At 61.9% G+C, this 22,874-nt stretch overlaps 6 protein-coding genes across 7 annotated transcripts; 3 read left to right on the forward strand and 3 right to left on the reverse strand.

Moving 5' to 3' along the window:
• The first annotated feature begins 1,261 nt into the window (after positions 1-1,261).
• On the forward strand, positions 1,262-4,146 carry PAOX (polyamine oxidase). The gene is made up of 7 exons (XM_075025470.1): positions 1,262-1,424; positions 1,678-2,170; positions 2,251-2,450; positions 2,676-2,931; positions 3,154-3,266; positions 3,361-3,518; positions 3,970-4,146. The coding sequence occupies exons 1-7, from the start codon at positions 1,277-1,279 to the stop codon at positions 4,108-4,110; spliced, it is 1,509 nt and encodes a 502-aa protein (XP_074881571.1). The 5' UTR covers positions 1,262-1,276; the 3' UTR covers positions 4,111-4,146.
• Positions 4,147-4,617: 471 nt separating this feature from the next.
• Positions 4,618-8,647, forward strand: MTG1 (mitochondrial ribosome associated GTPase 1). The gene is made up of 11 exons (XM_075025472.1): positions 4,618-4,856; positions 4,928-4,991; positions 5,241-5,346; positions 5,453-5,533; positions 5,821-5,877; positions 6,088-6,178; positions 6,291-6,352; positions 6,605-6,701; positions 6,922-7,003; positions 7,145-7,257; positions 7,378-8,647. Exons 1-11 carry the CDS (start codon positions 4,709-4,711, stop codon positions 7,473-7,475), a joined length of 999 nt encoding a protein of 332 aa, XP_074881573.1. The 5' UTR covers positions 4,618-4,708; the 3' UTR covers positions 7,476-8,647.
• SPRN (shadow of prion protein) lies at positions 7,952-9,571 on the reverse strand. The gene is made up of 2 exons (XM_075025473.1): positions 9,341-9,571; positions 7,952-8,715 (listed from the first exon to the last, which is right to left on the reverse strand). The coding sequence occupies exon 2, from the start codon at positions 8,695-8,697 to the stop codon at positions 8,284-8,286; it is 414 nt and encodes a 137-aa protein (XP_074881574.1). The 5' UTR covers positions 8,698-8,715; positions 9,341-9,571; the 3' UTR covers positions 7,952-8,283.
• Positions 9,572-9,655: 84 nt separating this feature from the next.
• On the forward strand, positions 9,656-11,839 carry ECHS1 (enoyl-CoA hydratase, short chain 1). Its single transcript, XM_075025474.1, has 8 exons — positions 9,656-9,808; positions 10,362-10,559; positions 10,634-10,761; positions 10,844-10,943; positions 11,051-11,155; positions 11,241-11,360; positions 11,449-11,516; positions 11,603-11,839. The coding sequence occupies exons 1-8, from the start codon at positions 9,697-9,699 to the stop codon at positions 11,666-11,668; spliced, it is 897 nt and encodes a 298-aa protein (XP_074881575.1). The 5' UTR covers positions 9,656-9,696; the 3' UTR covers positions 11,669-11,839.
• A 246-nt stretch (positions 11,840-12,085) lies between these two features.
• Positions 12,086-17,565, reverse strand: PRAP1 (proline rich acidic protein 1). The gene is made up of 4 exons (XM_075025477.1): positions 17,443-17,565; positions 13,207-15,052; positions 13,064-13,122; positions 12,086-12,591 (listed from the first exon to the last, which is right to left on the reverse strand). The coding sequence occupies exons 2-4, from the start codon at positions 13,837-13,839 to the stop codon at positions 12,327-12,329; spliced, it is 957 nt and encodes a 318-aa protein (XP_074881578.1). The 5' UTR covers positions 13,840-15,052; positions 17,443-17,565; the 3' UTR covers positions 12,086-12,326.
• ZNF511 (zinc finger protein 511) lies at positions 17,428-22,856 on the reverse strand. Of its 2 annotated transcripts, XM_075025476.1 has the most exons (7): positions 22,692-22,856; positions 22,408-22,481; positions 21,253-21,454; positions 20,963-21,087; positions 19,856-20,041; positions 18,287-18,358; positions 17,428-17,566 (listed from the first exon to the last, which is right to left on the reverse strand). In XM_075025476.1, the coding sequence occupies exons 1-6, from the start codon at positions 22,851-22,853 to the stop codon at positions 18,289-18,291; spliced, it is 819 nt and encodes a 272-aa protein (XP_074881577.1). In that variant the 5' UTR covers positions 22,854-22,856; the 3' UTR covers positions 17,428-17,566; positions 18,287-18,288. The 2 variants fall into 2 exon arrangements, with proteins under 2 accessions (XP_074881577.1, XP_074881576.1); XM_075025475.1 differs by lacking the exon at positions 17,428-17,566 and having other exon boundaries at positions 17,946-18,358.
• Between the last annotated feature and the right edge of the window lie 18 nt (positions 22,857-22,874).

The following is a 22,874-nucleotide window of genomic DNA, read 5'->3' on the forward strand; positions in this document are numbered from 1 at the left end:
CAGTGGGTCGGGGATTAGAGCACCCACTCCACGAGGAGATGGGAGGGAGGTGGGCTTGTTGGGTCTGGCTGTGGGGAGGCAGGGGGGTCTGGGAGCTGCCCCCAATTGCCACACAGGCAGGGATGGAGGGGTTGGATGAGGCTGAACCCTTCTCGGCGGTGACAGGCGATGCAACGAGGGGCCCCGGCCGCAGATTGCAGCCCAGTGGGATTTGGGTTGGATGTGGGGAACCCTTCTTTCCCCAGACAGCTCCCCAGAGAGGTAGAGGGTCTCCATCTGGGGGGAGTGTTCAGGGCTCAGCTGGGCCAAGCCGGGCTCTTGCCTGCGTCATTCGGTCCTGGGGCTGAGTGGCCGGCGGTCCCCAGGGACGGCTGAGTGGCTCAGCGCCTACACGCTGGGAATGCCCATCCTCCATCCTTGGGAGCCGGCAGCCCCAAAAATGCTCCAGGGACCGGGTCACAGGGCCACTGCCCCACGAGGCACCTGGGGTCCTGTGGCGGTGCGCAGCCCTTACCCCGTGTGGTCCCACCCTGCCGCTTGCTGGAAAACCGGAGGCGGGGAAAATCCCTCCAAAATAAATGCTCAAAGGGGATTTCAGGAGCCTGCTCTGCAGCTCTGACACCCTCTGCTCTTCCTTGCATGGAAAAAAATTTTCCGGGGCCCTGCCTGCGCCCAGGGCCAGCAGGAATAAACTGGCCGGGTGACCCCAGCCGCAGCTGGCTGGGCACGCTGCTCGGCAAGGCGACGTGGCGGGTGCTTCCCCAGGGGTCCCGGCTGGGAGCACCCCAGTACCTGCACCCCAGCCCCGCCGGGGTGGGCAGGAGGCAGAGGCAGCAGCGGGGCAGAGACCACCGCCGGCAAAGAACCCCCCGGCAGCCTGGGGGACGGAGAGCTTTATTCGTGCCCGCAACGGCTCGGAACTGACCGGCAAGCGGGAGCTCTGGGGCATATGCCCTGGAGGGCAACTGCTCGCCCGCGGGACTGCTCCCAGCGCCGGCGGCTCTCCCCCGGTGCCGCCCGCACGGACCGAACTCGGCACCCGGCGGGCTCCTCGACCTCACCGGGCTGACCGGCCACGGCACCGGGCGGGGGAGAGCAGGAGGTCGGTGAGGCGGTCCCGAACCAGCCTCCTCCCGCCCCTCCATCCGCAAAACCCGCCGCTCTTCCGCCCCGCTCGCTGAAGCCGCGGGACGCACCGGCGGAGAACGACGAACCCCTTCCGCCCTCCGCCCCGGGGCACGTGGGGGCGGGGCGGGGCGGGGCGGCGGCGGGCGCCATGGAGGGCGGCGGCGGGCGGCGGGTGGCGGTGGTGGGCGCCGGGCTGGCGGGGCTGGGGGCGGCGCAGAGGCTCGGCGGACACGGCTCCCTCCGCCTGCTGGAGGCGGCGGCCCGCGCTGGGGGCCGCGTCTGCACCCGCCCCTTCGGTACGGGGCAGGCCCGGGCGGGGGGGGGGCGGCACCGGGCGGGACCGGGGATATGGGGTTGCTGCGCCTGAGCCCCCACCGCCCCGAGTGGGACGGACACGGGGCTGCAGCAGGACCAAAGCGGAGCCGGTCACGGGTGGCACGGGGCGGGGGGGACGGGCGCCGGGGAGGGTCTGCTGGCTGCAGTTGTTTTGGGGGTCCTGCCACACGTACACCTTGGGGTGACCCCCTTTCCCGCCCTCCCTCCCCGCAGCATCGGGGCTGGTGGAGATGGGGGCACACTGGATCCACGGCCCCTCGCCGGGGAACCCAGTCTTCCGCCTGGCCACCCGCTACGGCCTGCTGGGCCCGGAGGCTGCCCGGGAGGAGAACCAGCAGGCGGAGGCGGGGGGCCACCCCCCGCTGCCCTCCGTCACCTACGGCAGCTCAGGGAGGGTGCTGAGCTCCCAGGTGGTAAGCGAAGCCCATGACCTCTTCGACACCCTTCTGGCCTCCGCCCGGGCTTTTTGCGGGTCCAAGGAGCCGCCGGTACCCAGCGTGGGACAGTACCTGCGGACGGAGATCGCCCGGAGGGTCCCCGCTTTGGGAAGGGGCGAGGAGGACGCCCAGCGGCTCCAGCTGGCCGCCCTCGCCACCTGCTTCAAGCTGGAGTGTTGCATCAGCGGAACCCACAGCATGGACCTGGTGGCCCTGGAGCCCTTCGGGGAGTACGTCTCCCTGCCTGGCCTGGACTGCACCTTCCCAGGGTAAGCGCGGGGCTCCGGCAGGGAAGGTGGAAGAGCGTTTTGTGGGGGGCACCCCATCCCAGCAGCACTTCCTCCCACAGCGGTTACAGCGGCTTGCCTGATCACATGCTCTCGGCTCTGCCGGAGGGCAGCGTCCTGCTCAACAAGGCAGTGAGGACTATCTGGTGGCAAGGGTCCTTCCGCGAGGAAGGCGACGAGGCCAGGGACTTCCCCATCCGAGTGGAGTGCGAGGACGGAGACACCTTCCTCGCCGACCACGTCATCGTCACCGTCCCGCTGGGTGAGGACACCTTTCCTTGCCCTGCTTGTCCCTTCCAACCAGTTGGCGTGGTTGGAGATGGGCGGATGGAGGGCAGGGACTTGCCCAAACGCCTTCCCAGCTTCCCTTCTCCCAGTTTCCCCTTGTGGGAGAGGGGAGGCTGGGAAGGGGTTTGGAGAGGGGAAAAGTATCTCAGATCCCGTTTAGGAGCCTGGCAAACAGAACTGCCCAATCTTCTGCCTGCAGGTTTCCTCAAGGAACGCCACCAGGACTTCTTCCAGCCTCCCCTGCCCAAGCGGAAAGCAGAGGCCATTCGCCGCCTGGGTTTCGGCACCAACAACAAGATCTTCCTGGAGTTCGAGCAGCCCTTCTGGGAACCCCAGCAGCAGCTCCTTGAAGTGGTGTGGGAGGACGAGTCGCCCCTCGAGGAGCCCAGTGCCAACCTGGAGGCCAACTGGTTCAAAAAGCTCACTGGATTCGTGGTCCTCCAACCGCCAGAGCAGTACGTGATGGGAACGTCAGCAAAGGGGCATCACGACCAGGGGGGTTTGGGCATCTTCCAGGCAATATGAAGGAGCATCTCGGTCCTGTCTGGAGCTTCAAGACCTTCTCTGGGTTGCTGATGGCTCATGACGCAGCAGCGCTCCCAGGGCACGGAGGGCACAGTGCCTGGTGAGCAGCAGGAGGGCAGCAGGCAGCCCTTGGCCCTGTCTTTCCTCCCCAGGCATGGGCACGTCCTCTGTGGCTTCATCGCGGGGGAGGAGTCGGAGTACATGGAGACGCTGAGTGACGCGGAGGTTCTCAGCACCATGACACGTGTCCTCCGCACGCTGACAGGTACCGCTGCCTTCTCCACCCTCGTCACCCCAACCCCCTCCCCGGGAAACGCACACCCAGATTTCTGGATGCCACCCAGAATCCGTGCCCGCAGGGAACCCGCGCCTGCCTGCTCCCAGGAGTGTGCTTAGGTCCCGGTGGCACAGTGCTTCCTACACCCGGGGTTCCTACAGCTACGTGGCCGTTGGCAGCTCAGGGGACGACATCGATGTGCTGGCTCAGCCCCTGCCTGAGGACCCCAAGGACCCCAGGGTAATTTCTTTAGGCCCAGGGCATGCAGCAGCCGTGAGGGAAGCAGGACCGCCCAGGGCATGGGGACAGACGGACAGGGGTGGGGACAGGGCACCCCAGGCCCTGAGGAGCACAGGGAGGTGGCATTTCCCATTCCCGCTCTATTCAGGGGTCACCAACCAACCACCCTTGGCTCTTCCCACTGAGCTCCACGCAGGGGGGGACTCCATTTCCATAAAATTTGGGGGGACACAGCTCCTTCTGACCACTTTCCAGCATCCTCAAAGCATGGGGTGGGTTTCTAAGGAAGGGAAGGTGCCCACTCCTTGGTCTCTACATGGCTGCAGAGCAAGTCATGCATCCGCGGGGTGCCAAAGGGCAGGGAGATGAGGCTGGTTTAGCAGGACCTGGTGTCCCTGCTGGGCTGGGGGAGGCAGCAGGCCCCCGGCGCTCACCTCCCACCTTGCCGCAGCCTCTGCAGCTCCTCTTCGCCGGCGAGGCCACCCACCGCACCTTCTACTCCACCACCCACGGAGCTCTGCTGTCGGGCTGGCGAGAAGCCGAGCGCCTCAACCAGCTCTTCAAGGCACCTGGCCCCGCTCCTCAGCTCTGAGGTGGCAAAATAAAACCCATGCTTCGTGGCTTGCAACCGATCGGCCTCCTTTATTGAGGACCCTCCCCAGCGGAGGGACGGGGAAGGCTTCTCTCTCTCTCTCTCTCTCTCACTCTCTGGGGTGATGGATGCGGCTCCTCGGCTCGGGTCCGGCGGGGAAAAGGAGCTACGGCGTTAGTACCAGTTGGTGCTGGAGATGAGGAAGCGGGTGTCGTCCAGCGGGGACTGTGTCGGGCCTGGCTCCGGGGTGGGCTGAGGGGCTGGGGGCGGCTGGGGAGCGGGTTGGGGACCAGGCCCCGCGGCACGGGTGGTACCAGGCCCCGCGGCACAGGGGGTGCCGGGCCCCGCGGGGCGCCCGGCACCCCCCGTGCCGCCAGGGCCCCCCGTAGGCCCCCCGGGCCCCGTAGGCCGCGGCTCCGCCATGGCGCCCACGAAGAGACGGGAGCGACGCCTGCTCAGGGCAACGCCCCGCCCACCCGGCGTCGGCCCGCCCACTGACGTCAGCCCCCGCCCCACCCCTCCCTCGCGCCAGCTGCCTCCGGCCCCGCCTCCCCGCGCGTCGCGCCGGGTGTGACGCAGCGGAAGGGGCGCCGCCGCCATGAGGGGGTGGGCGGGAGCGCTGCGGGCGGCGGGGACCGGGGCCGGGGCGGGATCGGGATCGGGACCGGGGCTTGGCGGGTTCCGGGAGCGTTTCGATTTCGGCGGCCGCGATGTGGCCTCCTGGTTCCCGGGGCACATGGCGAAAGGTGAGAGATGGGGAGCGGGGGGGGGGCTGGCCCCCGATCCCGCCGCCGCTCACCCCAGCGCTGTGTTGCAGGCCTGCGGCAGATGCGGGCCTCCCTGCGGCGCGCCGACTGCCTCATCGAGGTCCACGACGCTCGCATATCCTCCGGCACGGCTCTTCAGCCCCCCCGCGGGTGTTCCCCGACGCCGGCACCCCACCCCTGCGCTTGTGTGTCCTTTGTCCCCCCCCGCTGTGAGCCCCGTCTCCCTCCAGGCCGCCCCTTCTCCCAGTCTTGTTACCCTTCTCCCAGCTCCATACCAGCCCTATCACCCCCCCCGGCCCAACTGGCCCCCCCCCAGTACCTGCTCCCACGCCAGCGGACAGTCACTCTCCTTAGCGGCTCCCACATCCCGCTGTCGGGCCGTAACCCCATGCTGCAGGAGGCGCTGGGCATCCGCCCGCACATCCTGGTGCTGAACAAGATGGACCTGGCTGATCCCCGCCGGCAGCCGGTGAGCGCCGGGGCAGGGTGGGCGAGCGAGCTGGCTGGCTGGCTGGCAGGGCCCCCCCAGGTTGCCGCAGGCAGGTGCCAGCAATGCCTCTGCCTGTCCCTTTCAGAGAGTCTTGGAGCACCTGAAGCAGCAGGGATGCTCACATGTTGTCTTCACTGACTGCCAGCGTGATGGCAACGTCAAGAAGGTAATGGGCCAGCAGCCCCGTGCCCAGCCTTGCTCCTTGCTGTCGGCAGCTGAGGGCCATGCGCCGATCCCCCAGCCTCAGGGAGTGGCCCCAGTGCCCCACTGTGAGGAGGTGATGCTGGTTGGTCCAGAGCGATCTTCATTTCCAGCTTACCTGAGGCTGTTTACCCATCCTTTGCTTGGCCCCTGTTTTGCACATCCTCCTGGCACAGTGTCCTCCAGGCGAGTGGCTGCTGCCAGCGCAGGTGCAGTGCTACAGTTACAGCCCTTCTCCATGTTTCTCTGCAGATTGTTCCCTTGGTTGCCAAACTGGTGGGCAACAGTCCACGCTACCACAGGGCTGAGGTGAGACACAGCAGCGAGACTGCCGGTGTATGCAGTCAGGGTGGCCATCGGCAGGTCACCTCCTTCCCCAGCTGGAGGGATGAGGCTGCTCACACGCGTGCCAGAAGTGCTGGCAAAGGCCGGGTTGTTTCGCTGTTGCGGCTGCCCGCCGCTCCTGGGGTGGGTGGCCAATAACCAGCTGCTCCCTGCCTGCATCCTCCTTGCTTCCAGAGCACTGAGTACAGCATCCTGGTGATCGGCGTGCCCAACGTGGGCAAGTCCTCGCTCATCAATGCCCTGCGGAGGGTGCACCTCAAAAAGGGTATTTCTGCATGGTGCCTGGGCTCAAGGAGGAGCCACTAGCGCGGCTGTGGAGCGGACAGCGGGGCAGAGCATCGCTTCCTTCTCTGACTGCGTCTCTCCTTTCCCCGAAGGGAAAGCCACCGCGGTTGGTGGCGAGCCGGGCATCACCAAGGCAGTGCTGACCAGAATCCAGGTACCGTCCCCATGGTGCAGCTGGCTGCGTGGGTGCTGGCCTCTGCCTCCCTGCATCCTCTTGCCCGCAAGAGGTTTCTCATTTCTGGAAAACCTCAGGGCATGCAGAGCTGATCTCAAACGGTTGCTCGGGTGCCCTTTCCAGCAAGACCTTAATGAAAGAGCTCAATGCCTCGCTCGTTAGCCATGTCAGATTCCACAGTGCTAATTGCCGAGCCATGCGTCCTAACTGCCCTGATTCCCCCCATCCCAGGTCTGCGAGAAGCCCCTGATGTACCTGGTGGACACACCTGGCGTGCTGTCCCCGAAGCTGGGGGATGTGGAGACGGGCATGAAGCTGGCACTGTGCGGTGAGGTGGAGGCTGTGGCCGGGGGGGGGACTCCCCAAATGTGGCTTTGAGCCCCGGCTGGGCCTGGTACCTGAGGCTGGGGCAGGAGTCTGCTGCTCACAGCCCCCCCCAGGCCAGTGCACGCTGCCTGGGTGCCCATGGGTGGTATGTGGGCGGCACGAGGGGTGGCCGGGGCTGGGAGCAGGGCTGGGGGGAGCTGGGGCTTGACCCGTTTTTCCAGGAGCCATCCGTGACCACCTGGTGGGGGAGGACATCATGGCTGACTACCTCCTGTACGCCCTGAACAAGAACCAGCAGTTCAGGTAAGCCAGCGGGGGAACCGAAGAGGGCCGGGGCTGCATCTGCTGCCGGTGGTCCCAAGTGCGTGCTGGAGAAGCTGTCCCTGGGGAATCAGGGGTGGGGAGCAGTGATGCCGGCAGGTTGCGAACTGACACCTTTGGCAGGTATGTGCAGCGCTACGGCCTGGCTGAGGCCTGCGACAACATCGAGCCCGTGCTGAGGCGCGTGGCCCTCGCCCAGGGCAAGACGCAGAAGGTGAAGGTGCTGACGGGCACAGGTGAGTGCTCTGGGGGGGGATCTCTGCGGCCTGGGGCGTGGGGGGCAGGCTTTTGGGGATCCTAGGGCAGCTCCATGCTCCGCCGATGCCTCTTTCCATACCCACCGCCCCCGTCTCCAGGGAATGTCAACGTGACAATGCTCAACTACCCGGCCGCTGCCTACGAGTTCCTGCGGGATTTCCGGGCGGGACGCCTGGGCAGGGTGACGCTGGACTGAGACCTGTCCTGTGGGAGAGAGGCATTGCCCGCAGCCGCACGGGTGGGGGTAAAGGCCTGGCTGCTCCCCCAAGATGCCCCAGTCCCCCACGGGGCTGGGGCCACCTCGGCATGGAGCTCTGGTGTGTGATTAAAGCAGCTCCCAGTTTTGGACCCCAGGCTGCTGCAAGGGGCTGGGGGGTACAGGATCCCCATGGAGCTGGGGGTGGTGAGGCTGTACCGTGGGGGGCTGCTCTGTGGTGTCACCATGCAGGACAGTGCTCTCCGTGGGGAGCACGGCACCCACCCAGCTGGGCCAGGGGCCCGGCTGCTGGCTCCATCCAGGACAAAATCCCCCTGGGGAGCCGCTTCCTCGCTGCGGTCTTGGCCTTCTCTGGGATCTCCATCCTGAAATAAAACCTCCGTGGGCAGGGTGCCGGGGCAGTGGCCATCCCAAGGTCCCTGTCCCGAGCCCCAAGCCCCGCATCCAGCCACACCTGCTTTCCGCCCAGCTTTATTGCCGCCTCCTCATCATCTGAACGCTGCGAGACCCCTGTACAGAGGAGCGGCGCCAACGGGGTGCCCGAGCCGGCGGGGTTTGGCACAGGGTGGAGGGGGGGGAAGGTGACGGAGGGGCTTCCAGTGGGGTCCTGCCCCGCTGGCGGCGGGTGACCGGGTGAGGCCGGGCGCTGGGTGGGCACGGCCCTGGGAGCCGCTGCTAGCCCAGGGGGGTGGGCTCGGCCCCGGGGCAGGGGGGGGCGGCGGCGCGGCCGGTCCTGGCGGCATCGGTAGCTGCACCGGCCACGGTGAGGTCGGGTCCCTCGAAACCGTCAGCGGCGGAGGACGGCAGCCAGGGGCCAGAGCCAGGACACGGCCCAGCCCAGCGGGTCCCAGGCCGGGGCGGCGGAGGTCCAGGCGCTGGCGGCGGCCGTCCAGTTGCCATCGCGGTACTCGACGCCGCCGTCGGCCGCTGCCGGCTCGCCGGCCGGCCGGGCCCGGCGCAGCGCGGCCCCCGCCGCCACGCCGGCCGCCGCTCCCGCCGCCGCCGCCCCCGCCACCCGCAGGGCCGCCCCGGCCGAGCCGTAACGGGGCACCGCCGCCTTCACCCGGCCGCGGGCGGCCCCCCGGGCCCCGCCGCGGGCGGCCCCCCGGGCGCCGCCGCGTCCGCCCTTGCCGGCCACCGCGTCGCAGAAGGCGGCGGCCAGCAGCATCAGCGCCCAGCACGCCGCCGCGCTCCGCCGCATCCCGCCGCTCGGCCGCACCTGGGCACAAGGGAGAGCCCGGCGCTCAGCCGCGGCCCGGCGGGGCGGGCACACGCGTGGGCGCGGCACGGCCTCGCTCGCCCGCCCGCCCGCCCCGGGCGCAGGCAGGAGGAGGCTGCCCGCGCCCCGCGCGTGAGCTGCGTGTGCGCGCCCGGGCTGCGCGCGTGTGCTACTCACGCGGGTGCGTGGGTTGCACACACGTGTGTGTGTGTCGCTCGTGCGCGAGCTGCCACCGCACGTGCAGCAACCCGCGGGTTGCGTAAGCGTGCCGCCTCGCACGCGCTCGCACGCGCAGCCACGCGCGCTCACGCGCGCCTGCGCACGCGGCGCTTGCACGCGCGTGTGCGCACCCGCGCACGGCTGCACACGCAGACACGGCTGCGCGGCTCGCCCACCCGCGCCGCTGTGCCGAACGCAGCAGCCCGCGGGTGCGTGCACGGGGGCGCGCTGCTCACGCGCACTCAAGCAGGTCCCTCGGGCACGCCTGTGCACGCGCGCACACATCCACACGCCCCCCCACCCCCGCAGCAGCACGCACGCGTGCACGCGCACGGCCGCGGGGCACATTCGCGCCCCCCCACCCCACCCCGGCACCCTGCGGGCCGCCCCCGCCGGCCGGGCTCACCGGGCCCGGGGCTGCCGCTGGCTCCCTCCGCTCCGCTCCGCTCCGCTCCTCCCTGCCGCCGCGCTGCCGCCGCCGCCGCCCCTCCCCCCACTCCAGGCGCGGGGTCGCGCGGTCGGGGCCGCGCAGCGGCAGGGAGGGGCGGGGGGGGGGAGCGGGCACGGCGCCCGGGCGGGGCCGCTCGTGGCGGTGGGTGCGGCCGCGGGAGGCGACGGAGAGAAGCGCACACCCTCGCCGCCGTGGCGAATGGGGATGGCGCGCCGTGGGGCGGGGCCGCCTCGGCCAATGGGCGCGGGGCGGGGCGGGGCGTCCGCCGGGGGCGGGGCTGGGCCGGGGCCTCCTCGCTGCCGCTCGCCGCCATGGCCGCCTCGCTGCGCGCGCTCCTCCGCCCCGCCGCCGCTGCCGCCGCGCGCCGCCGCGCGCTCCTCCCGCCGCCCCACCCCCTCCTCGGGGCGCGGGCCTGCAGCGCCGGTGAGCGGGGCACCGGGCCGGGCACGGGGGGAGGGGGGAGGGGGGGCGGCGTCCGGCGACGGGGAACGGGCACCGGGCCCTGGCCCCGCGCACGGGGGCGCCAACACCGGGCGGCGGGTCCCCGCCCGAGCCCTGGCACCGGATCTCTGCACCGTGTACTGGCTGTGGCACTGCCTGCCGGGGTCCCGGCACCGTGCACCGGGGGCCCAGCACCGACCGTGTGCCCAACGCCTTGCACGGGGTCCCTGGACCGCGCACCCGGTCCCAGCACGGCGCGCCGGCCCGGCACCGGGTGGTCACCGGGCTGCGCCTGCCCGGGTCAGGACCGCACCGGGAACTCCCCACGGGCCCCGGTCCCGACACCCCCCCCCCCCCGGGGGGTGACGTCCCGCTGGCTCCCGGTGACCGCTGGCACATGCCCGCTGTCCTGAAGGTCGCCTTAAAATAGCGCGGCCGGGGCTCACCGGAGGGCGGCGGGGGTGGGGGGTGTCTCACCCGGTTGCGGGCAGCCGGTTGCCTAACGGGGCGGTGTCGACCGGGGGGCGGCGGGCAGGGGCCCCGTTCCAGTACCTGGCAGTGCAGAAGACCGGGGCGCGGCAGAGCGTGGGCCTGATCCAGCTGAACCGGCCGCAGGCGCTGAACGCCCTCTGCGAGGGGCTGATGGAGGAGCTGCGGCGGGCGCTGGAGACCCTGGAGAACGACTCGCAGGTGGGGGCCATCGTCATCACCGGCAGCCAAAAAGCCTTTGCAGGTAGGGCAGGGTGCCTGCCTCCACCTGTCCGTGTCCGTGTCCGTGTCCGTGTCCCACCCCGTTGCCCTTTGCAGCTGGCGCCGACATCAAGGAGATGCAGAACAAAACTTTCCAGGAGTGCTACAGCAGCAGCTTCCTCGCCGGTTGGGACAAGGTCTCCACCGTCCGCAAACCCATCATCGCCGCCGTCAACGGCTACGCTGTGAGTCCCCCCCGCCGCCTCTCCCCAGCCCCCCCACCCCGGCCCCAGCACCCCCTGACCCCCCTCTTCCTCCCCATCCCAGCTGGGCGGCGGGTGTGAGCTGGCCATGATGTGCGACATCATCTACGCCGGGGAGAAGGCGCAGTTTGGGCAACCTGAAATCCTGCTGGGGACCATCCCAGGTGAGCGGGGGGCACCCACTGAGGGGGATCCATGCCGGCCGGAGCGGGGACAGCAGGGACACCCGGGTGTCCCGCTCTGGACCTGTCCCTTCCCCAAATGTCTCCAGGTGCTGGAGGGACGCAGAGGTTGACCAGGGCGGTGGGGAAGTCGCTGGCGATGGAGATGGTCCTCACCGGGGACCGGATTTCAGCAGCGGAGGCGAAGGAGGCGGGTAGGGGCACGGGCCAGCCCCAGCTCTGCGGGGGTCCGGCGGGGAGTCATCCCCCTGCCCCCCCACCTCCCACCGTCTATCCTAGGTCTGGTCAGCAAAGTCTTCCCTGTGGAGAAGCTGCTGGACGCAGCCATCGCCTGCGCTGAGAAGATTGCCAGCAACTCCAAGCTGGTGGCCGCCATGGCAAAGGAGTCGGTCAATGCTGGTAGGGGCTGGGGGGCCAACCGGGAACCCCCCCAGGGGGGCTGCGGGGCCAGGCAGCAGGGTCTCCCCAACTTCTCCCTTGCCCTCAGCCTTCGAGACAACGCTGGCGGAGGGGACCAGGACGGAGAAGCGGCTTTTTTACGCCACTTTCGCCACCGTGAGTAGGGGGGGCGGCTCCATTGCGAGGTGGGGATAGCGGGGCTGCCGCAGCCCCCCCCAGCCTCACCTCGCTGCTCCTCACAGGGCGACCGCAAGGAAGGGATGACGGCGTTTGTGGAGAAGCGCAAAGCGAACTTCACCGACAGCTAAGCCCAGGGTGGTGTGGGTCCCCACGGCCACCTGCTGCCCATCAGCCCCCTGCGTCACCCCGTGGAGGGGTCCAGGACCCACTGGCGAGCGATACTTGCCTGGGGTGAGACAACCAGCAGCGGGAACCGCCTTTGCCATCGCTATTAAAAGGTTTTCCTGGCGCTGCCGGAACATAGGGCATCCTTGCTGTGGGGTTCCCCCTGAGCTGGGAAATGTTGGGGTTCATTGAGACACACCCCCCCCCCCAACTCCATCATACTTCTCTCTGACGCTGGAGCAATAGGTCCATGTGTCCCTTGGAGAGGGGACAGCCTGTGGCACCTTCTTGGGCGCAACACCGATGTGCTAAGTTTGCCTGGCCTCAGCCCCACCTGGGCTGAAGTGAGGCCGGGGTGATGGGCTGAGTCCCCCACCCGGAGGCATCATCCTCACCCTGCTCAGGGTCTTGGGGTGACCCCAAAGAGGAGGATCCCCCAGAGTTTGGGGCCCTGCACTTAGCGACAGGTTTTTGGCAGCGATGAGGAGCCCCCCAGGATGTGGAGGGGGGAATGGGTTTATTGGGGGGGCTCCAGGGTGGGGGAAAGGGAGGGACAAGTCCCCTTGGGAAGCCTCAGGGGCAGCTCCCACCCCTCATTTTGCAGCCTGGGCACAACTCCACTCAGCTGTGGTGTAAATGGTCGCGGTCCTCCTCCAGGCCACTCTGCACCCCCAGGGACAGCACCCAGGGTGACTCATGGCCATCGACCTCCCTGGCATCATCCTGGGGGTGGTGGAGGTGGTCGTGGTCCTCCTCTGGTCCCACCTGGGCTTGGCGGGGGCCCCACTGAGCCCAGGCGCTGCTGGAGAAGACCTTTATACCTGGTTCCACATCTTCGGAGATCTCGCCCTCCTCCGGCGGCTCCACAGCTCGTATGCCCAGGATGCTGGAAAAAGAGAGCAAAATGGTCGAGGAAAGGTCGCAGTGCATGAGGGTTACTAAATATCCCCCTGCCCCAGGGGAATCCCACCCCATCAGGGTGCAGGGACCCTGGCAAGATTCCCCCCTCGCCCCCTCCTGGGAGGCTGCAGTTAGGATTTCAGGGAGCAAATGGGCTAATTTAGCTGCTTATCCTGCGAACAGGCAGGATGGGTCTGGGGACATCAGTGCTGCAGCACCCGCAGCTCCCCACTGCCACTAGTAAAAGGAAACCAGCTGGGGCTCGATGCTTGGAGAGTTTGGGTGATTTGGGGGAAAGATGGAGCTGGGAGCCCCTTAATTTTTTGGGGGGGGGGGACAAAGCAACGAGGGAAATCTAGTCCCATCTGAAATGCTTTACGTTTTGGGGTGTTGCTTTGTTGGTTTTTACAAGCCAGATGCGGACACCCGAAGGTGGGGGGAGTGCAGCCGCCTCTTACATTTCCTTGGCCAAATCCTGCTCCGCAGCCAGGTCCTTCCACCCAGTGTTGCTCGGCGCCTGCAGGGAGAGTGGCACAGATCACGCGTGGGTCTCCTTGTGCCTGCTCATCACAGACGGCAGTGGGAGGGTGGGGGGGCTCACCTGGGTGCCACCGGGTGCAGGCAGGGAGAGGGCAGCGCCCAGCAGGAGGGCGATGCCGCAGAGCCGCGCGGCTGTCGGGCTGGCAGAGAGATGGCAGAGGAGCCCCGTTGGCAGTGGCCGTGTTGGCCGGTGCCTGCCTGCGCTCACTGCGCCCACCCTCCAGCCCCAGCTCCTGCCTGTGCCCGCTTGCACCCACAGTCCCTGCCTGTACCCCGTGCCTGCGCCCACAGCTCCCCCTTGACGCCCAGCGCCCGCGGTCCCTGCCCCCCCGTGCCCTCCGACGCGGCCCACCAGGGCCTGGCATGGACTTACCGCTCCATGGCTGCCTTCCGCGGGGCCACGCAGCCCTTGCCCCGCACTTTGCCCGCTGGCAGGTGTGGCCGGTCGCAGCGCTGCCCGTCCTACGCATCTGGCGTGGCGCTGGGTGGTGTCGAGTTGTGCCACTGGTGCTGCGCAGGGAACCCAGCATGGGATTATCCCCTCCGTGCACCTGGGGTACGTGGAATCCTTATGTACTGGGGCTCGTGGGTCTCCCATGCGGTGGGGCGCGTGCTCCTCCCTGCCCCATGCACCAGGGCGTATGCGATCCCCATGCACCCAGGTGTTTGCATCCCCCCGCGCACCAGGGTGCATGCAATCCCCGTATTTGACAATAAAGCAAACATCCACGTTTCTGAGCCCTGAATAAATGAACCGTGACTAAATGCAGCCTGCAAGCAGAAGCAGGGACCAGCTAAAAGCCTCCTCTGAGCTGACATTCACACAGTCTTGCCGCGTGACATAAAAAAAGGCTTATCAGAGCACAACTGGGCCCTTGCAAGCCATGGGTGTCAGAAGGGAGGAAGATGAGGCACCTTTCGTTCATAGAATGGTTTGGATTGGAAGGGACCTTGCAAGACCATCCAGTCCGACCCCCCTGCCATGGGCAGGGACATTTCCCACTAGACAGGTAGCTCAAAGCCCCGTCCAACCTGGCCTTGACCTCTAGAAAAGCACAAGCTTTTCTAACTCCTTGGAAGCTGAAGAGCCGGCTTTGCCCTCGGAAATCACACCGCGACAGGGAGGGGGGGCGGCTGCAGTGACACGACTCTCCAAGGAGATGGCTTGTGCCGAAGGCCCAGGGAGGGATGGAGGAGGTGGTCCAGGCAAGGCGGGCAGGGGGTTGAAGAGGGTACCTGCTGGTACGGGCAGGTATCTCTCGCAAGGCTGCCAGGGCATAGGCGTTTGCTCAGCAGTGATGCAGCCAGACGAGGTCAGCTTCAATAAAACCAGCAAAAGGAGAGGCGTCTCATCCAGCGCCATGGCTACCCCCACCTCCGCTGCCTGCTCCCTTGCCAGCCGCGGGGCTTCTCCGACAGCCCAGGCTGCTCGAACCTCTCCCGTGGATTCCTGGCAGCTCAGTGATGTTAAACCACACTCCTGTAGCTGGAAGTTCTCCTGGTTGCATAGCAAAGCTTGGAAAACCCTTGCAACCCCCAAACTGGGTGCTGCAGGGTGGGCAGGTCTGTGTCCTCCCGCCAGCAGATGAACTCGGGGGGGGTGGGGGGGGTGGATGCGCTCCTGATCCCACACCCCAAAAGCCCCAGCAGCTTCCACGAGGATGAGGAGGCCTGGGAGATACCCCAGCAGGGTGGTGGCCTCTGGCATGGAGCTGCTCCCCTGTGCTCTGTGGGGAGTGCTGCAGGGCAGAACCTCTTTTGACTTTGCGGTTGGTGCAGATGCCAAAGTCTTGCTCCCGCCGTGGCGTTGAGCGCTCCCCCAGGTTGGCTACAACCCTTCCCCTTGCTTCTCCTCCACGTCCAGCATGTCGGGGTCCATCTCCGTCACATGGGCGCCTTCATCTCTCCTACGATAGGAGGAAAATGGCTGATTTGGGGGCTTTCAGTCCCCAAACTGTTTCCCAATGCATTTCTTTGCGTGGGAGATAAGCTTTGGAGGTGTGTGTGAGTCCAGAGCCTCTTCCCCCCCCCCCCCCGATCCTGCCCTGATGGGTTACACCCCATTTCACCTAGGGGACCCTGTTTTCACGCAGGGCTGGATGAAGGCAAGCTCCCAGCAGCAGCTCTGCCATCCAGATGCTGCAGGACCTGAGTGGTGCTTTGCTTATGGATGTGCGCAAGGGAGAAGCTGGGGACACGCTCTGGGACATGCTGCATGTGTTATAAAAATTCCCTTTCCTACCTGTATCAGTTTTATACTGTGAAAGTGTATGGATCACACCAGGGTGTGTGCACCTGTGCTTCCCGAGTCCCGATCTGTGCTTGCATTTGCTTGCACACGGTTGTTTACTGGTGTGTACATCCGACCAGTGTGTGTCCTTCTGATGGCCTCTGCTGGGTAATCCCACCTGCTCCTACCCGCACAAATATACAAGGGGCCAGAAAATTTTGCTTACGGCAAATCCCACAAGGCAAAAAGAAAAAAAAAAAGGGAAATTCAAGTTTTGGCTTGAAATAAGGATTTTTGAAAGCCACTGGCCAGCTGGGAAAGACTCGCCCATGGACTCTGGAAAAAGTTGGTAACCCAAAAGAGAGCTAGTCATGAGCCCTGAGGCTGTAATTGCAATTTTTATTTATTTTTTAATAGCAAGGGCAGACACTCAGAGACCTGGAGTCTGGGAAAAAGGAAGGAAGGAATTTCCAAGTGGAAGCTTAGGACCTAAACAGATAAGGGAGAGCAGATTGGGCTACTTCTGCATGATCTTTGTACCATCACGTGCCAAAGCCTTGCAGGCACCTCCAGCGATGTAGTGCCTGCTTCAAATTTCCAGTTATTCCAGTGGGGGGAAAAAAAAGCCTTATTAGGGGCTTGCAGCATTGGAAAGTGATTTTTTGCTCATAGTTGGTCCCTGCTGATCGACATCCCTGGGCAGCCACCAAGGTGGTGGCCACAGAGGCGATGACAGAGCCTGGTCTTCCCTGGTCTGTACCATGGCCCATCCCTGGGGCACCAGCAGCCTGCTGGGGTGAGGGCTACGCACGGAGAAGGGGTGCGGAGCTGTGTGTGTGTGGGGGTGTCCGTGGGTGGGCAAGGGGGGAGCAGTAGTGTGTGCAGGGGAGTGTGGGTACAGGGGTGTGTGCAGGAAGGTTTGTGGGGGGCTGCGCATGGGACTGCGGTTACTGGGTGTCTGTACAGGTGTGCACGGGGGTACAGGGGTGGGGGACTGGGTGTCTGTACAGGTGTGCATGAGGGTACAGGGGTGGGGGGCTGTGTGCGTGCACACAGGCGTGGGTATGGGGCAGAGGGGGGTGTGCACATGGGTGTCTGCATGGGCAGCTGTGGGCTCTGGCCGGCTGCTGCCCTCTCCCCACTTCCCCACCTGGGCCTCCCTCTGTCCTCCCTCTACCCTTCTCTGGTGGCAGCGATCCTGGCCGGAGGGTTTGCCAGCCGGAGAGGGCTCTCTCCAGAGGCTGAGCAGTAAGGATTAAGGCCGGACAAGCCGGCTGAGTTTTAAACAGAGTGAAGCATTTTAAAACTCACAGGGAAATCTCCTACGTCTCTGTAAGCGTCATTCCCTGCTCCTATTTGCAAGGATTTTTCAAAGCCCTCTTTTATCCTTTGTTCCTCCCAGAGAGGGGGAAGGGAAAAAAGAAATTATAGATCCTAAGCTTCTCAGATAAACACCATTCCAGCAACCTCTTTTTTACCCTTTATGGACAATTTTGTAAGTGTCACGGTTCAACAGGACCCCAAGACCTGGTGGCAGGACGCTGAGCTGCGTTTCCAATCAATCTTTTCTACTGGCAGGATGAGACTGAAAAGGAAGGGCAAGACGAGAGGAAAAATAACCTCCATCTCAACCTGATTTTGGGGGTATTTACAGCAAAGTAAGGTTCATTCTTTGCATCTGACTCTGCCTGGGCTTCAAAAAAGCATTTAAATTCTCTACAAAGCTATTTTGTAAAAATTCCTTTTATTTATTCACCTAGTTGGAAGTCACTTTAACTCCCCGTGGAAATGAGCCGCAAGGCACCAGAATGCTTTCCCTGGCCCCAGCAAACCTTTTGCGTGGGTTTCAGAGCAAGTACCAGGGAGCGAAGCAGACTTCAGCAAGGTGGACAAGGTCAGAATTAAGGACCAATGCTTTTTTTTTTCTGTTTTTTGTCAGTGGTTCCAGCTTCCATACAGTCAGCAGATTTTGTCTTGGAATTCCTTGAATCTATCTTTCCCCAAAATACAAAAAATCCAAACAATAATCCTGCGTAGTCTCAGCTCCAGCAGCTGATTTCCTCTCACCTCCACATCGCAGTGCTCCGCCGCAGTCCGAAACTCTTTCTGCGAGCAACTGATGGGGAATTCAACCTGCCCCATGTCTGTGTGCTGTCCTAAGGGCTGTCCTTGCTGGGAGCTTTTAAAAACACTGTGAGAAAATGGAAGAATGAAATTAAAGAATGAAATTAATTGTTGTAATCTACACCACTCTTCCTCTGGATTTTACTTTGATTCTCCCCTGTGTAAGCAGGGCTGGCAGGGAAGCGTGACACCCTGCCCCCAAGCCAGCTGAGGAGCCTGAGGGGGGATGCAGGGCTTCCTGCAGGAAGAGGGAGCACGGTGCATTATTTTGCTCGGCATTACCCTGGCTGCATTTTTGGCAGTAATTCCTTGCAAGTTTTTCACAAGGCCTGTGTGATCCCCACAGCTGCCTGGAGTTTCAGAACAGCATTCGCCATTTGCAAGCTCAGATAGCCACAGCTGCCCAGAGTGGTCCTGGCACCGATGAGACATAAAAACTCACAGCACAGATGCAGACGAGTTTATTCATGGTTGGATTTCAGAGGGGATCAGAAGTGAGAGTGTTGTCTCAGGAAGGATAAACATAAGCATGGGTCAGCTCTGAAATGCTGCCAAAGGGAGGTGGTACAGAGACACGGAGGGACTGTAGCAAAGCACCTCCCAAGGTATTGATGTATGCCAAACTGCTGCTGCACAATCGCCATTTTTGCCCTTCTGCCTTCCCTGTACAGAGCGGGACCCTCGCATGCAACTGCAAATATCCCTGCTCGGCCACGCTGCCATCGCTAAGGTTTGCGAGCGGCAGCAGCCAGCACCTTCTCATCTTGCACGGATCTGGCGCGCTGACCTTCAGACTTTCTTCCTTGGTCCTTTAAATCCTCGGGTGGCACCTTGACCAAAGCAAATTGTGGATGGGATCCTGGAAAGGGAGACACGCTTTAATACACATTAACAGCCCACCCCTTGCAGGATCACCAGGACACTTTATGCCTTGTGCAGTATTTCAAGCTCCTAGAGTGGGCAGAGCAAGGTATCGGGGGAGCAGGACATCTAAATCATCAAAGTGCAATTAAAAAATGGGTGAAATACTGGTCTGCTTTCCCATTTATTCTGCACATTTCATTTATGTTCTGGAGGCCTCTCCTCTCTTTACAACCGTGTGTAAGGTGTTACAAAATGTAATATGCCATTGGGCAGTTGCAGGTTTTTTTTGTGGAAGCACATGATGGTGAAGAGCAGGAGAGCAGACGCAGCAGTAAAAGCATGGCCTTTCAGTGGCAAACTCTCCTTTTGACCCGCAGTATCAAATTCATCAAATTCAAGGGAGTTTCTTTCTGGTTTATAAGCTGTTATGCTGGACAAAGCAGTGAAGTTTAAAATGTCACTGTGGCAGCCACTTAGGGACAGGATTTTGTCAGGCAGACCACAACATACAAAAGAAGACCCAACTGGCTGTAGCGTGTTGCGAGTGCTTTCAGACTCCACAAATAGTTAGAAAGCCCTGAAACAGCAACACTCATCTCATTTTAGAGAGGCAGAGCTGATGCCAGTGAAAGCGAGAAGGAGCTGAGGAGAGAAGCGGGTTTCCCCACACAGTGCTCCATCGTGGGCTCATCGTGCTGCTTCCAGACTGCCAGCATGTCACAGATGCGGCAAACTCAAACCACAGGAATCCCTGTGCTAACTGGAATAGTTCAGGCAAAACCCTATTAACCTTTATGCTAAGAGATGATTAAAATGATGAATAAAATGACACTGATCCTGGTGCTGGGAATAGGGTGGTGACCTTTTGATGGCTACCTTGTGTCTCATACAGGTTTTATAGCACATGAGGAGGGGGATTTCAAAAGTCAAGCCAGCATTAGGCAATTCGGTTTCAACTTTTCGTAAAAATTTTAATTAAAAAAACAAACAGAAAAAACAGCAATGCTGCTCTGGCCTCACAAAACCTAAGATTCAGAGCAGGATGTTCACCTACTTTAGTTGTGCCTTGTCCTGCGACTGCATGGGAGAGCACGGACAGCTACAGTGAAACGCACCAGCTCAGCCCTGAGTCAGCTAAAATGGGAAAGTATTATAAAGCAGGAACGAAACTTGTTTGAGTATTTCTAGGACAGAGTCCTTTTTCTTAAGGGTCTTCAGACCCACGCTGTTCTGCAACACCCTGGGAAGAGATCATGGGTGCACAGACTAACAAAAACTTGTTGACACAGTTTTCACAGCGTATGCATGCTCTGTGCTTCGTTATGCTTTCCTCTTTAAAAAATGGCTTTTAAAACATACAGGGAAACCCTACCTCTTTATCGTCAACACAGAAACACCCTGACCTGTGCTGCAGTAAGTACTGCAAAATGCAATTAAGATGATATGGTCCCAGCCCCAGAAATTTTTGCCTGTGGAGGCCAACAGTACAGACCTGGATTTATAGAGTCGTTTCTCTGGCACTGAGGAGCTGGGGCTGGCTGCAGGCTGAGGGATCTCCGTGTTCTCACTGGGCCCTGTTTCCATGGGGTCCACTTGGAATTGCTCCGACATCTCCACACTCACATCCATCGGCATGCTGGCACCCTGCTTCGTGGGAGAGCTCACATGCTTGGGGCCACTGCAGAGACAAAATTTTACACCCTTTCTCAGTAGCTGCCATGTAAGCCCAGAGCCAAGGGAGTGAAAAGTATTTCATGGTGAAACAGGTCAAGTCCAGCTTCAGTGAGTTACTGCACGGAGGCACAGAGATTTGGCTGTGCAAACCACTGGCAGCAGCCAAAAGGCTACTGGAGAGCTGCGTGATAGCCTTGTATGAGTTTCTACTTAAGTATTCAGGGTTGCTGCATTATAGCACCCAGCTTTGTGCCCAGGTTCTTTTCTTCAGCCCATAAAGTGTAACCCATTCAATGGACTCAGAGGGTTGGACTAGAGGGTTCAGGCCAGGCTACCCAAGCAAGCTTTAAAGACTCTACAGAGCCAGTCCCCTGTCCCTTTGGGCACCCATCCCAGGGCTACACCACCCTGCCAGGCAAGAAGTTTTCTCTCCATCCCCTCAGCCAGGCCTCTGATGAAGGTGTTAAACAACATCAGCCTTTGTATTAATTCCTGTGGTGAAGGAAGTGCTTGAAGTGAGTGGCCAGCTGAGAAAGCCATTCACCAAACTTATAAAGCCTCCCGCTGCTCTACTTGTGCTTTTGGGGAATGGGAATATGGGAAAGGGTTGGAGAGCAAAGCAGGAAATGTGCACAAAGTGATGCAGATGCTGGGCTTTGCATTTACGCTTGAGATGGCATGAAGGGAGCAGAGCCTAGAGCCACACGGGGAGAGAAATAAGAAGCACTTCAACATTAAGATAAACTAAAACGTTGCCACAGAAAGACTTTCAAGTTTACCTGTTCTTACAAGCAGCAGCAAACACCATTTCTGAGCCTCTTCAGATATAAACTTGCTTACTCTAGAAAGGGAGCACGACAGCAGAGAAGTACAACATCACCTCTACAGGGGAAAACCAGTTGTGCTATTGCAGTTCTGCAGTTACCTTTTCAATTTCTTCGGTCTATCAAACCGAAAGTCAGCAGGATAAAGGTGAACAGTGACCAAGTGATCCTTTCTGTCCTTGCTGCTCTTGAACTTCTCCGCACAGCCTTCTACCAAACACTTGTACTGAAAGGCAGGGGGGAAAAAAAAAAAAAAAAAAAGATATAATTGGAAAAGGCAAGTGGTGCCAGTGGGGGAGATGGGTGCCCTCCCCAAACGGTCAGTCTCTAAGGGTGCCAGCCCATGCTGTGCACACCAACCACGAGTGAAGGGCTGGGCACGGCGACTCACCATGTTTTGCTTCTCAGCCATTATCTGGAAGAGCGAGTCGTGCCACTCCAGGATGTGAATATCCAAGAGATGCCCCGACGGAAACGAGCGCTTGCAGAAGGAGCACACATTCCTGTGCAGCGTGTTGTAGTGGTGCTCATAGCCCTCCAGTGTATCAAAGACCTGGCAGCACCCAGAGATATGGCAACTGAATTCAGACACCCTGCAGGGAAATTAGGACATCAACAACTTTAATTTAATTAGAGCCTTAATTTAAGCTGCATACATCCCTCTAGATGACTTTACTTACTTATGGCATTTTTTTGTGGATAATACTTAAATTAAATGCAAGGTGCAATGGAATGAAGATTACGATGGTGCTGGCAGTTGGAAACTCTTACTTGCCATTATGGCTTGAGCATGGTATATATATTATCGTTCTGTGAAGCACTGCTTCAATTAAGAATACCCAACAAGCAGTCATGTGAGAAATAAGCTGCTTTGACCTTAAATTGAAGCTGTGGATTAAAACTTTGTGCCAATGATGTTTGACAGACACCTGTAGGATAACCTCATGCAATCTGCAAAGTACTTGCTCAATTTTATATACAAGAGCAGGTTTTAAAGCTAGACAAAGATTCTCCCCCAGGCTTAGCCTTCGTAATTGGGTCGGTCTGTACCACACAGCTCTCCCACTGCTTCAACTGGGTACATAATAACCTGCCACTTAAATCCTCTCGTTTAGCTACAATCCCCGTTTTCAGTCATACCATAGATGCTCTATCTGTTTATGGGGAATTCTCAGTGAGATGATGTCACATCCAGAAAGCACAAGAAGGCAGTACTTAGACAGCCAACTGCAGCACAAAGTACCAATTTTTGACCTTTTCAGCAGGACGTTGAGGTTTGCAAACTCTATCACCCCATCTTCCTTTTCAAACTGCTTTGCAATGCGTCTGTGTCTTCCCCCTTTTAACTTATGTCTCCTCCTCGGCCTCTGAAGTCCACAGACGAGAGGAACGGCACCCATCCCAGCCTCGCACTCAGTGCCAGGCAAGCAGGCAGGGTTCATACCAGTGCTGCCACATGCCATCGTAACAAAGGGACATATTAACCAAGAGGCACCCCTGCTGCCATCGCGACACCGGGGTGGCGTGCGGGCCCTGACTCACTTACTTGGGTCTCTCCGCCACCTCCGCGAGGCTGGTGAGGACACCCTGGAGGTAGAGGTGCCTGTGAACGTCCCCATCCTAGGAGAGGAGGAGAGAGAGGCCGTGGGCAGGCAACCCTTCTCCTCCACAGAGACAGGCCGCGGCGGGGCCCGCGCTGGAAGAGACACAGGGTGGGGATACGGGGAGGGGGGGGTGCTCTGAGGGAGCACGGCCGCCGTTTTCCACACAGACCGGGCCCGGAGGCCCAGCCCCGAGGGGCTCTCCCGGCGCGGGGAGGCAGCCCCTCACCTCGAAGAGCGGGTGGTGGGGGCCGAGGCGGAGGCGGCGGGGGGCGAAGGTGAAGGGCGGCGGGGGCGGGGGGCGCGGCGGGGCGAAGGGCGGCGGGGCAGGGGCCGGGGAGGGCGGCCCTTCCCGCAGGCGGCGGCGCAGCCCGGGCGGCAGCGGCAGCATGGCGCCGGGAGCGGGGCCAGG

Source organism: Buteo buteo, chromosome 4, assembly GCF_964188355.1.
Source record: "Buteo buteo chromosome 4, bButBut1.hap1.1, whole genome shotgun sequence".
NCBI lineage: Eukaryota > Metazoa > Chordata > Aves > Accipitriformes > Accipitridae > Buteo > Buteo buteo.